A 14661-nucleotide genomic window follows, 5' to 3' on the forward strand; every position below is an offset into this window, starting at 1 on the left:
TCCAAAGAAGTCCACTCAGAGAGTGAAAGCCAAGATCAGTGTGGCTGAAATTAAAAAACAAAAAACTGTAATTATTTTATAAATACGTTTTCTTTTCTCAAATGCCTACAACTCGAAGACTTCTCTATTTTGCTAAAAATTAGGCCTTTATCATTAAGTATAATCCAGAACTATCTAATTTATTCATACAGACATCATGAAAAACAAGTAGCTAAAGGAGGAAAAAAAGAGACCATCTTACCTCCCACCAGTCTTAAAGATTAGATCCGCATTAGGTGCTCCCTTTGGATGTTGGTAACGAGGCCGCCGCTCCCGATTGGTGTTTGCTGGAGCTGGGCGCTGGGCAAGAGACTGCAGCATTTCTGTAACCAGGAGCAAAACAGAAAAGGTGGTTAACTGTGGTAAATGCACTCCCCTCTATGAAGCAAATAAAACCCTAGGGAGATCAAGTTTATTAGTTCAGTCAAGTAGGTGATTAAAGAAAAATAACAATTACACAGACTGCAATGATTAAGAAGTCCTGAAAGAGCACATCAAGAGAGGAGACATGCTCTTTAAGCATTTAATATCCAATATCCCCCCGTACTGTCAATCTGGCCACTACATAAGTGTGAAGCGGTAAAACAGTATGAGAAGCAGTCTAGTTCAACAGCTACAAACACAGCATCTGGAGCCAGACAATACTGGTTCAAATCCCAGCTCTGCCACTTACTAGCCATGGGACTGCGGTTCATTTCCCTAAATGTCAAATGGGGATAATAATAAGCACTTATCTCCTGGAATTGTGGTGAGGGTTAGGTGCTTTGTAAAAGTACGTAAGTCAGTGTCCAGCCCATAGTAAGCACTTACGCTGAGTGTTAGCTATTATTACTGATTGTTAAAAATGTTGGGTATCTACCAGAAGAGATTCTAGAAGAGAGATTCGAAGGTCGAAAACCAAGTATTTATTTAACAATCTCTCTTGCACAGAAAGCAGTCTGTCAGTACAGTGCTACATAAACAGCCATGTTATGGCTCTAAAATCTGGGGGCCACAAAAACACCAAGAGGCTGGCTTATGAAGTTCGTGGACTCTATACATAAGGTTCCACTTAGTTGAAAAGTGCTGGGTACATCTGCACGAAACCAGAATCTTAATTTGGGTACACCCTCAAATCTGAAGAAGCATGGGGTCTTTGAGACAGGACTCCCAAACAGACAAATGAGATAATAAATATGTGTTGAATTAATTGCTCACAGACGACTGGCAACATGAGGCAATTAAAAACTGATTATCATCTCAGTTGCAAACATAGCTCTAAATAGTACAGACTTTAACTGAATTACGGAGTTAGCAAAATACGATGAAAATTACATTACTGTTATTTTGCAAGTTAAGTGAAGATAGAATGGAATATAAAAACAATTTCTTAAGCCAAATATTTACAAAGATGACATGAAAGGGAGGTGAGAGTAAAAACTCTTGATATTCTGTATTTAAAAATCCCAAAGAGCATAAAACTTTTCTACTTCTGTCCTATAAAGGATTGTTTACCTTGATAATCTTCTTGCTCTTGCCGTTCATTGATATCTAATGTGAGCTTTTTCATTCTCATCCTCTCTTCTTGTTCTGCCTGTTGCTGGTTCCAGTGATTTGCAGCAAGTTGGGAAGACATGGGTACATTAAGGATCTTAAACTGAGAAAAAATAAGAAAGAAGTAACAAATGGCTTGAGAAAATTGAAGAAAAAAAATTTCAAATAAAATGCTAAGTAGAATTAAACAAATTTAGAAAAATAATGTCTTTCCTCTAAGTCAATAAACACAGTATCATCTAAGAACATAAACAGATAATAGTCTTAATCTTCTAGAGACAAACCCACTGGGTTGGATAGAAAGTGGAAGACCATCAAGTTCAATCTCAAGAATTAAGTAGAAGCTCCTCTTTCCTGCACTCTGTTTGGAAGCACTCATCTAGCAACAGGGTATCAATTTCCATCATAAAGACCTTATAATTGTCAAAAAGACTTTTATATAGCAAGCTGTAACCTTCACCCTTTTCATTTCTATCCTCTGGAGCCAGTTCTGGCCTCCTGGACGATACAGATCAAATCTACTCCATCTTTAGTACCGACACACCTTCTTACTTCTAAAGAGAGAATGCAAGGTTGGAAGAGAGGAAGAGTTAAGCAACTGCCCTACAAGATCTATTTCTCTGTTACGGGAGAGAGTCCTTATCTACGAAAAGTTTTGTTTTTAGCAGGATGTCCCTGGTTAGGATTGTGCAAGGTACACAAACCTAGATAGAATCTATGAGTTTAAGGGCTCCCTGGAAATCGTTGAGTAACCTACATAACTATGTGAACACAAAATGGAAATTCTCTCTGCTGTGTATAATGTGCACACCTCAGTTAAGAGACCTCCTCTAATACTCTGGGTCAAGGGCATGCCTGATGAAAGAAAGGACACAGAGACCTGTGCTCAGGATCCCAGACTTCTCTGGTTGATCTATGCCACTTTGAATGCTTGCATCCTTGAAATTATTAGTAAAGCTTAACACTGTGTAAGTCTCTAATTCATCTGAATCTGATTTGACAATCTCATTCTTCGTATTATCTCAGATGTCCTCTCTTTTGGTATTCGCTTTTATATGATGCACTTTAGTCAGTCAATATTCCTCTTAAAATGTAATACCCAGAACACTAAATGCACCAGCTCAGATACACTAAGGTGAAAAATACTAAGTGTGGGTGTGAAACATCTACAAACCCAACTAACTACATTTTTATCACAGTAGATAACCAAGTATCTCCTATATCAAAATAAAAATATGTTTAAGGTAGTCCATTTGGCTACAAGCCAGAAGACTTCACCAACCTCACCCATTCTCCCCAGTGAGGTTAGTTTGATTTAATGTGCTCTTAGTGGTCAAGGACAGACTCCTTGCAACTATCCCTTTCTATTTTATGAGGTCAAAACCATCTCTTAAAGAAAAAAACACATACACATACAATCAAGAAAACCTCACTGCAATCAAGATAATGAGCATGTCTCCATTACCTCCAAAGGCTCCTCTGTCCCTCTGTAACCCATCTTTTCCTCTACCCCACCCCCAGGCAACTGCTAACTTGATTTCTGTCACTACTGATCACTTTGAACTTTCTAAAATTTTATGTAAGTTGAATCATACAATACGTATTTTATTTTGCCCAGCTTCCTTTATTTCCCACAACGATTCTGAGATGCATCCATGTTACTGTATGCATGAATAGTTTGTACCTTTTTATCATAGAGCAGTATTTCTTTGTATGAATGTACTGTAATTTGCTTATCTGCTCACTTGCTGATAGCCCTTGGGGTTTCTATTTTAGGTTATTACAAATACATTTACAAACGTTTGTGTGGACATAGGTCTCCATTTCTCTTAAATGCAAAATGCTAGTAATGAAAAGCTGGGAATAGCTGGTGTATTTTATTTTTATTCTTTTTAATTTTTTTAATGATTTTATTTTTTTAAAGTAAGCTCTATACCCAAAGTGGGGCTTGAACTCATGACCCCGAAATCAAGAGTCACATGCTTTACCAAGTGAGCCAGCCAGGCACCCTGTGGTGTGTTTTACTTTTCAAGAAACTACAAAAATATTTTCCAAAGTATTTGCACCATTTTACATTCCACTAGCACTGGTTCTTCCACACCCTTGTCAACACTTGGGATGGCCAGTCTTTTTAATTTTAGCCATTCTAGTGAGTATATAATGGTATTTTCACTTCGGTTTTAATTTTCATTTTCCTCATCACTAAAATCATCTGTTTTAAAATTCAATCTAGAATTATGCTAGAAGTTGATATAAGTTTACCGGATTGTACAGTTTTCACAATGTACTTTTCCCTTGCTCTTTTAACAAGGAAATTACTTGCCCATTATGAATCTTTTGACTACTGTCTCATTCTGAAAGACTTTTTCTAAGTTTAATGACAACTGCTTTATAATTACATATAGAAGTTATTTCAGTCTTTGAGGATATAATTTGTTTTTAACTAAAGACTGGGACTCATTTAAAGTAGATAAATTATCCCTTTCGACACTATCTAATTTTACCCAATCTTCAACTTAACCTTCCAGGTTGAAATCTTCCTTGTTGATAAAAGCGAAAGTGAATAGCTGGTTTTTGTTTTGTTTTGTTTTCCAAAAATCTCTCCACAAGCAGTGGGATTACCCTTCCTTGTTCTTATGACCCTGAACATAGCCTTTTAAAAAGTACTTCCTCTTGTCAACTATACTTCAATTAAAAGAAAAAGCATTTCCACATCCTCTTTACATCTCCTTTAAAAACTGCTAGTTATAGGGGCGCCTGGGTGGCTCAGTTGGTTAAGCGACTGCCTTCGGCTCAGGTCATGATCCTGGAGTCCCTGGATCGAGTCCTGCATTGGGCTCCCTGCTCGGCAGGGAGTCTGCTTCTCCCCCTGACCCTCCCCCCTCTCATGTGCTCTCTCTCTCTCTCTCATTCTCTCTCTCTCAAATAAATAAATAAAATCTTTAAAAAAATAAATAAATAAAAATAAAAACTGCTAGTTATAGACTGTTTATTTCTAAATTTTACTATATATGGTCTGAAGACGGTCCATTTCTCCTTCATCCACAATTACAAATTCTGTGCACCTACATCTCTAAATCCAGGTGCTATAAACTATTGGTAGAGAAAAGCTGAATTAAAACGGACACTGAAGGGGCGCCTAGGTGGCTCAGTTGGTTAACCGTCTGCCTTTGGCTCAGGTCAAGATCCCAGGGTCCTGGGATCGAGTCCCACATCGGGCTCCCTGCTCAGCGAGTAGTCTGCTTGTCTCTCTCCCTCTGCTTGTGTTCTCTCTCTCACTTGCTCTCTCCCCCTCAAATAAATAAAACCTTAAAAAATAAAGTAAAAAAAAAAAACAAAAAAACCCCCAAAAGAAGAACCCAGACACTGTAAACAGAGGTGGGCCAAATTATTATGACAACAGAGACAGAGATGTCAAATTCTAGAAAGACCACAACAATGAGAACAATTTCCAGAATGATGACTTGAAGCAATTTTCCAATCTTCCCTTAACAGAATAATTGTGAAATCTGGTTAGCAGACATATCAGAGCTACAAATACTCAAATAAAATTTAATCTGCCAGTATAAATCAATAAAGACAGAGCTATATAAATTAATACATTAGTTTTAAAGATACAATTACACAGAAAAGAACAATGTCTGAAATACAGTAGGAATTCAATGTTTTAGCTGTTACTGTTATTACCACAATTACTTTCTTATTTGTATTATTAGTAAGAAATCTGGGCAATGTTGAGTACTGTCTTCAGTGAAATACAAAATACTAGGTTTCAAGAATCACAGCTAAATTTTAAGTCACTCTCTGTTCCTAGTATCAAATAAGATGCCTTATTTGAGATGATAAGGATAAAGAGAGGTAAAAATCTGAGTTTCTCAAGGTAAATTACAGACTCCAATATTACAACGCTCTTACTTATTCAGCTAGGCTGCTTTTCCTCAATAGCTTTACAAACTGTTTTTAAACATGTATAAATACATGCAAACGCATAAAGAGTGACCTACTGTTTCACAAAATACTCAAGGCAAAGCAGCCCAATAAGAAAGGCAGACAATTTCTTGATCCCCATAAAATCACAAGCTGCAATTCTAAGATGCTTCTCTGTCACCACATTAACACACTCAGAGAAAACAAGGTGGCCGTTTTTTTCCCCTTACTGGGTTTCTGATAAAAACATCTGAACTGTCCTTCATAATTTAGTACTGAAGAGACTAATAATGATGGTACTTACCACACTAATCAAACAGTATAAAACATTATTTCATAATGATTTGATCAAAAATGTGAAAAATATAGGTTTCTATTCATTTATAAGACTGACTTGAGACAAGTTCTACAAAAGAAAATGTTCTCAAGTGCTTAAAAGGGATATGAAAGAGGGCACCTGAGTGGCTCAGTCAGTTAAGTGTCTGCCTCTGGCTTGGGTCGTGATCCCAGGGTCCTGGGATCGAGTCCAGCATCGAGCTCCCTGCTCAGCAGGGAGCCTGCTACTCCCTCTCCCTCTGCCCCCTGGCTCATGCTCTCTCTCTCTCTCTCTATCTCAAATAAATAAAATCTTTTAAAAAAAAAAGGATATAAAAGAGATAGTAATAAATACAGAGAGCACAAGAGACCAATTTCCTGATGACACCCTCACCAAGTGCCTTTATGTAAAGCTGCCAAAACATTTTTAAAAAAGAGTTACTACTTTATATATAGCAAATTAGATGACAAAAAGCTTCAAGTCACTCAAACCAGATTTTCTGGAATACAATAACTGCAATAAAGGTGATTTAGGTTGTATTTTAAAGCTATTTCATAATTGTAGTTGAAATTGAAATACACACACACACACACAATCCCAAGTATCAATTGCTCCAGTCAAAAGATATATAAAACAAATGATGACTCCTTATAAATATTAACTGCAAAAAAATGGGTTGTTTATGAGTATTAAGCTATAATAAATATACTGCACATTTGTTTAGAGCAATCAAAAAAGCTCTTTAGAACATTATATAATGGTTCTATTGAAACTCCTGTTTTAATGATCAAAACATTTTATTTCAATTCATTATTCTAATTCATAAATGTTTAAATCTAGAAAAATAAATCATGACTAGCATTATGCTCTTTTCTTTTCAACTACTCATTTCATTGGTACAAACTTTTATTTTCCTAATGACTACAGAAGAAAGTTATTTCTGAGCACAAATCTGGTGCACAAAGAGATCATTCACTTAAGAGCTAAAGATTCCTATAAGGCAAAACATTTAATATTTCTAAAAAAAACGGTTGCACCAGAAGGGCCAACACCCAAAAGTTAAATAAAGAAATAAAAATCAGAACAAAATAACTTTCTTTTTCAGACCACAAAGTCCCAGTGATGTTTCTTCAAATAATGTTCTTAAAATTGAACATTCTCCAAAATTCCAAATAAAGTGTATGAGTTGAAAATTTACTTAATAACCAAGTACTCTGAGCTCTCGTTTCATGCTTGCTAATATATTTTTAGTAAAGTTCAATAAAAATGTTTCCTTAAAAATTAAAATTTCACATTTTAAGAAATAAGGATTTCCAATCCTCATTTTGTGTAAAATTATATAGTATATAATCTCTGTCTACTTTAAACCCAAAATATTCCTTCTAAAAAATAAACACTTAAGTTTTACTTTGGTCGATACAATTTAGAATTTAGGACTGCTGAAATGAATTTATTTTTCAAAGTTCAGAAGTTTCTTAGGGTAGGCTATGGTTTAATTTATGACTGCATGTCTAAAAAGGTCAAATGGGGCATATGAATTGACAAAGTTAAAATGAATTTTCACATGTGCCTCACAAAAGAGAGGGACAAATGAAGAAAATGGATTATTTAAATTTTGTGCAATTTGATCTTCACAGAAAGATATTCCTAAGCCCCTTTTAGATAAGAAAAATGGTTTGGGGCACCTGGGTGGCTCAGTCAGTTAAGCGTCTGACGTCAGCTCAGGTCATGATCTCAAGGTCCTGAGATTGAGCCCCATGTGGTGGGGCTCCCCACTCAGTGGGGAGTCTGCTTGTCTCTCTGTCCACTCCCCACTCCACTCATACTTTCTCTCAAATAAATAAATGAAATCTTAAAAAAAAAAAAAGATAAGAAAAAAGTATGCCAGTAATACAAATGTTCAGTAGCTGCACCGGATGGGAACCAGTGCATATCTAACTGAAGTTGCCAAGTACTGCCCTTCACAATAAAAACAAAAAACAAAAAAACAAAAAACTCTCTCTTGTGCCCAGAAAATCTGGTATGGGGTGGGGGAGGAGCTAAGAGCTTTTAAAGAAAACCAAGAATGAAGCAGACCTAATATGTAATGACTGAAATAGAACAATGAGACTCAGACAATGAAGTGGTCCCTAGGAAAGAAAAGCAAAAACTCTGGGCTTTGAGAATCCTGGGAACCAGGATGAACTAGCAGTTTCAGGTGCTCTGAGGAGAGCAGTTTTGCAAAGATCTTGATTCAACACCAAGTTTAGGGTCTTGATTTAAAAAACCTCTTATTTTTCTAGGGACTGAGTGGAGGACGGGGGAGCGGGGGGATTGCCAGAGCTCAAACCTGGCCTGAGGGTGGGCAAAGGCAGAGTTCCCCTAAATGCACAATAACCCCAGAGGCCGGGATGGAGGGAAGGCTGGGACTGGAAAGGAATGATGAAGGCAGTGTTTCAAAGACACAGCAGTGCCCTGAGCCTGAGCCAAAGCCAAAGACATACAACATGATGTGACGTCTTCTCCGGCCCCCCTTCCCAGGATTCTAATTGGTGCATGGTTTTTGGATCTGGAGATTTCCTTGCAATACAGCAAAATAATGGTATCCTGGACAACCCTGAGCCTCCGAGTATTGGGGGGTCATATCTTGGCAGCTGTCCTGGTGGGGAGGAGCACTCTATCCCCTCCATCACAGGTGACATCCCATTAGACGTCCTGCACACCATGCCCTTCAGCCCAGCAGGCTCCCTACCTCTCTCCCCACCTGTCTCTCTCGAGCCTCTATCTTGCTGCATTTCCCCCAACCCAACCTTATGTATTTACTCACTGTCTGCCTCCCAGCACTGGAATGAAAACTCTCCCCCCTCCCACCCTCCCTGCCCAGCGGAGGGACTCTGGTGACTGCTGTATATTTTGCACCTGGGACAGTGCCTAGTGCATAGAGAGTGAAAAACAAATTACCTGGGACATGACTATCTGAATGAATACAGAAGCCAGGTATTAGACTTGTCTATAATAAGTGGTGGTAGCTACCATATTTCACAGAATCTAACGTTCCCTTAATTTTAAGAAGCTCCATTGCTTTACACACCACTGAAACAAAATAATGCTGCCAATTATCACAAGAGCCCATCAATGCTAGGAGGCAGCTTGATTTCAGAAATGTTAAAATTTGGGAGAACTTTTATAGAATTGGTAATGGGTGATATATCCTAGAGTTGTGTCTGAGAGCTGGGTTTTTTTTTCTTCATAGCACATTGCACTCTCTGCACATACATTCGTTTATTAACCTTGGCAGGATGTGAACTCACGAGGGCAGGGACTTTATCTTATATAACACCATAGCCTCAGTATTTGGTATTTAGCATGTAGTAGATGCTCAATAATCAATAAATATTTGATGCATGAATGTATGAATCAGTTTATGAATCCCTGAAGTAACAGCTTAGCAGTAAGGGAAATGATTTTGAGGGCCGTCTGTAAGATAAGGGAAAGAAGGGGGAAGCAGTATAAGGAGAATGGAGAAGGATTAGAGGTCAGAAAACTGATTTTTCAAGAGAAATCTTAACTGAAAATTTTCTAGAGCTGTATCTGTCAACATCCTCCTTTCCTTTCCCACCCTGAGCTTGCTTATGAAACCTTCCTCCTGAAAGTCAAGGTATTTATATATTCTAACAAATATTTATGAATTTATAATTTAAATGTCCTTTCCTTTAAAAAACATCCATTCAACAGAAGTCAGATGTGTCTTCCACACATATAATAAATAATTTCTACCACTGATACCATACATATAATAAATAAAATTATTTCTACCGCTGAATACTTTCCATGTTTCCAACTCTTTTCCCTCATAGGCAAAAGATAACTTAGAACCTACAAAACAGTTATAACTAACAATCAATTGTGAATACACAGAGGACAGTTCCTTACCTGCTGTTTATTGCCTTTTCTTGTTAACATGACAAACGGCATCGTGTCTGCAGACTCTGCTTCTCCCTCCCCACCACCGAGTGGAGGCCCTTTCCTCAGCTGGCTTTTGAGATGCAAGGGAATAGCAACATCAAGCTGGTGCACTTTGACAGATTCACCACTTCGTTGCTTAAAGACAGAAATGAAAAAATATAAGTACTCCAAGGTACACATGGATATATGTAAATAAAAATTTCGAACAATTCATTCAGTGCCAAAGTTCCTAAAACACACCAATCACTGGAGCCAAAGTAATCTCTCTGACAGGTCACTGAAACAGAGTTGGCCCCTCCCCTGCCCCCAGCTCTTACATATATGGCTCGGCAGACCTCTGTGACTGGCTCCTGTTGATCACTGCAGCCTCCCCTGAGCCCAAACACACAATGCTGTAGGTTCTCCTAACTTCACCTGCTCCGGAAATGCATACCCACACAACACATCTTCCTTCACAATTACCATGTGTCACAAGTGCCTGCTTCTCTGAGAATCCTCCACCAGACTGGTGGGGTTCAGCACTGGACACACTTTCCCTGGTGTCCTCTAGCAGTGTTGCACTGCCCACAGGTGCTCAGTTAATGTTTAAGAATGAATGAAATCTATTAATGTTCAGATTAGCTTTATGTTTGTTAATACCCAAGTTTTTAACATTGACACTGCATTTATCAACCAATTATTTAAACAAACCTTCACTGAAGACTTACTGTGTATTAGGCTTTGAGGTACTAATCCTAAAAACACAGTCTCTACCCTCAGAGAGCTCACAACTTAAGAGAGAGAAATCAATTAATTACAATTCATCCAAGTTATATATAACCTGTGTTGGGGGTGGAGCGACTATATATAGGCCTGGTTGGGAATGGGTGGATGCTGAGATTTCATAAAAGATTGAATAAAAATGGGATACTTGAAAATGTCTTTAAAGTTTCATATGATTTCTTATAAGCAAATGGTAGCAGAGCAGTCTGGGGGATATGGAGAGAATTTAGGAAGGGGAAGAACAGGTGCAAAAGCAAAGACATGAAACAGTATGGTGAATTTAGGGAACTGCACACAATTTCCTGTATTTGCTGAATGGAGCACAAATGAGGAAAGAGCTGAACTTGATTCTTCAAAGCTAAGCAGGTAATGCTGAAAGGCCATGAGGTTTTGAAATTGCTTTACTACAATTGAAATGATTTTTTGATAAAGGTTCCCTATTTGCAAGAGATTTCAAATCAAATAAAATGGTACTAAAGGTGTAAAGTTTTATTATTTCTAAGTTCCAATTTGTTAGAATTTGCTTTAAGTTCTCCCAGGTTTGTAAGATTTACAAGTACTTTTTACTTGAAATTTGAAAGGATCAGGTTAGATCACTCTTGATTTATAAATTAACTATTTTCTAATTATAAAATTAACATATTCTCTTTGTAAATTATTTAAATACAAAAATATATCAGACAATGTGTCCATACCAACCCCTTCCTCTACCCCCCTCCACCCACTCCAAGATGCAAAACCCAGTATCAATGGGGCATGTTCTTCCGGATTTTTCTTGAAAATACTAATATAAACATATAAATAAAAGGTGTAACTTTGCATATTGTTCTATACTATACACGTTTTTCTTCTTTTTGATTCCATGCCATGGGCATCTTTCTGAGTATATACAGAGCTAATTATATGGCTATGCCCTTATTTATATAATTAGTCCTCTACTGATAGTCTAGACTTTTTTTTTTTAAAGATTTTATTTATTTGAGAGAGAGAGAGAGAAAGAGAGAGATCGTGCACACAAGCCGGGGGAGAGGCAGAGGGAGAGGCAGAGGGAGAGGGAGAAGCAGACTCCCAGCCGAGCAGGGAGCCCAACCTACTGATACAAGGCTTGATACCAGAACCCTGGGGTCATGACCTGAGCCAAAGGCAGACACTTAACCAACTGAGCCACCCAGGCTATCTTTTGATTATCAGTGAGCTTTAGTATGATTTCACTTGTTTTTTCAACCAACAAAAAAAACCCGGGTCATTTATTTTTTTCTCACTGGCTTGCAGGATCTGTTGTTATAGTACAACTATTAACCCTGCATTGTATAGACCATATATATATATTTTTTAATTTTATATTTATATTACATATATATACATATATATATGCCCTCCCCTCCCCCCGGTTTGTCATTTCTTATGGCATTCTGTGATGGAAAGCAAAACAGCAAGGTGGCTGAGAACAGACTATACCACTTACTAGGCTTACGGCCTTAACCGTGGCTTTAAATGAAACACGGCACTAACAGTATCTGACAGCAAGGTATGAAGAATAAACATGGAGTCTTAATGCAGTACTCAACAGTCTGAACAATTTTTAAGATTTCTGATAAATTTGCAATTAATTCTGGTGTGGAAATAAAACAGAAATTCAGCTTTATTTTTTTACTGACCATTCATTGAATAATCCATTTTCCCTCAACTGATTTATAATATTATCTTTACAGTGTTACTAAATTGCCATGTTTTAGGTCTATGTGGGACTCTCTTACTTCATTAATCTATTTACTGCTGTGTCAATCTACTACTGCGTGTTTAAAATGTTTTCTTTTTTTTTTTTTAAAGATTTTATTTATTTATTTGAGAGAGAGAGAATGAGAGACAGAGAGCATGAGAGGAAGGAGGGTCAGAGGGAGAAGCAGACTCCCTGCTGAGCAGGGAGCCCGATGCGGAACTCGATCCCAGGACTCCAGGATCATGACCTGAGCCGAAGGCAGTCGCTTAACCAACTGAGCCACCCAGGTGCCCTAAAATGTTTTATTTTCTTATAGAGTATTTCATCCCCCACTTTCCAGAAGTTTCCTATTTTGTTTATTCTTATAGATACTTTTAAGAATAATTTTGTTAAATCTTAAAAAAAAAACAAGCCCTCTCTCTCAAATAAATAAAATCTTAAAAAAAAAAAAAACCTTTCTGCATCCATCTCCCTGTTCTTCTCCAACTACCCCCACCCCCAATCCCTCATTCCTGTCCCCTGCCAATCTTTCCGGTGGAATAGAATTACGACTACACAAAATCTAAGGACCTGATTTATGGAGAATCAATATCTTTTATGCTACTGGGTCTTCCTGTGACAACTTTATCAAAAGAAAGAAACTCCTTATGGCTGTTTGCTTTGGGTATCTGACGGTGTTTGAAAATTAGTGCCTGGATATAGGATTAAGTTTTCTCCAGTACACTAAACACATACGCATAAATGTGAATTCAAGCTTCTCTCTTCTCTGATCACATCCTCCCGTCCTTCCAGCTTGCTTCTTCAAGAACTCCCAATAAACAATAATTATTGGACCATATCAAAAGACTCTATCTTGACTCCATCAACTTTTCTACCTACTTTCTAAATGTTAGGGGCTCCTCAGGAGTCAACCTTGAACCTGCTCTTCCTCTCTCTCCAAACTTTTTTTTTTTAAAAGTAGGTTCCATGCCCAGTGTGGAGTCAAACTCGGGGCTGGAACTCATGACCCTGAGATCAAGACCTGAGCTGAGATCAAGAGTTGGACGCTTAACTGACTGAGCCACCCAAGCACCCCCTCTCTCCAAACTTTATACGTGGATGGCTCACTTATTGCTATATCTATACGTACGCTCTAACAACCACTCCACTTATGTTTCTCTTCTGATCTCCGACATTTCCATTTTGGCACCTCACAGGCTTCTCGAACTTAACAAAGCCAAGTGGAACTCTTGCTCACTTTCCCCTTATTCCCAACCAGAGATAACCAGCCAGTGGCCCAAGCTAAAAAACTGTACTGTCCTTGACTCCTTGACCCACTGCTATCTAATCAAGTGCTAAATAAATCTGGTTCACTCTCCTTCTTAAACAGCTTTTGAATCCAGACTTCATTCCCTGTGCCCTGCCACTATTCTAGACAGACAATCATCATCTCTCACTAGGATTGCCAGCCTTTTAATCAGTCTCCCTGACACTCTCCTTGCTTTTCGTCTTGTCCCAGTCTAAACCACCTTTATATGAACCTATGGTTCATATAGGACTGTGCCATCCAAAGAAGACCCATCATAAATATCCATTCTCATACCGGGCCACACTCCCCACAGACCAACTAGGCTCTGGTAATAGTGGTTTCCTTTCAGTTTTTCCAACATTACACATCCTCTTCTGCCTCAGGACCTCTGACACATTGTTCCCATATTCTCCCAATTTTTCACCTAGATGGCTAGCTCCATTTCTGCCTGTCTTGTCTAAAATTCATGATCTTTGATTATCCTATCTCTCAAAAAGCATTCTGTTCTTTTAGTTCCTTAGCATTAGGCACAATTTGAAATTATGTAATTGTTTAGTTGTTAAACATGTACCTTCCCCACAAAATTATAGTCTCTGAGGGCAGGAACCAGGTCTGTTTTTATTTACTACTTTGTATAAGCCCACTGCACAGTGCTAGGCACACAGTGGTACTCAATAAATACTTATCAGACAAATGAACAGAGTCAATGGCTACTGACTTATGTAAGACAGGAAAAGTCTCTTTATGAAATAAGTTGTTGGGGCGCCTGGGTGGCTCAGATGGTTGAGCGTCTGCCTTCAGGTCAGGTCGTGGTCTCCAGGTCCTGGGATCCAGCCCCACATCGGGCTCCCGGCTCAGCAGGGAGTCTGCTTCTCCCTCTGCCTTTCCCCCTGCTCGTGGTCTCTCGGTCTCTCAAATGAATAAATCTCTTTTTTTTTTTTTAAGAAATAAACTGTTTATTATCTGTTTCTTTAAAGGCAGTATGATTATCTTATTTGATGACTTATGCTCCTAAATGACATGAATTTAAGACTTCATATTTCTAGATATATGAAGAAACTTTAATATACGTAGGAAGATGCAAATTGGCCTAATATACCTATGACACTAATTTGTACTTTATCATAGTTT

At 38.1% G+C, this 14661-nt stretch overlaps 1 protein-coding gene across 1 annotated transcript in view; it reads right to left on the bottom strand.

Moving 5' to 3' along the window:
- Positions 1–237: 237 nt before the first annotated feature.
- UPF2 (UPF2 regulator of nonsense mediated mRNA decay) overlaps positions 238–14661 on the bottom strand; it is a 57722-nt gene continuing 43298 nt past the window's right edge. The window contains exons 9-11 of the mRNA XM_081818899.1: positions 9728–9971; positions 1534–1675; positions 238–362 (exon numbers count right to left, since the gene is read on the bottom strand). Coding sequence (XP_081675025.1) covers positions 238–362; positions 1534–1675; positions 9728–9971 — 511 coding nt within the window. The remainder of the gene's footprint in view (positions 363–1533; positions 1676–9727; positions 9972–14661) is intronic.

Source organism: Leptonychotes weddellii, chromosome 5 (genome assembly GCF_054177405.1).
Source record: "Leptonychotes weddellii isolate Sample4059 chromosome 5, ASM5417740v2, whole genome shotgun sequence".
NCBI classification, from domain to species: Eukaryota; Metazoa; Chordata; class Mammalia; order Carnivora; family Phocidae; genus Leptonychotes; species Leptonychotes weddellii.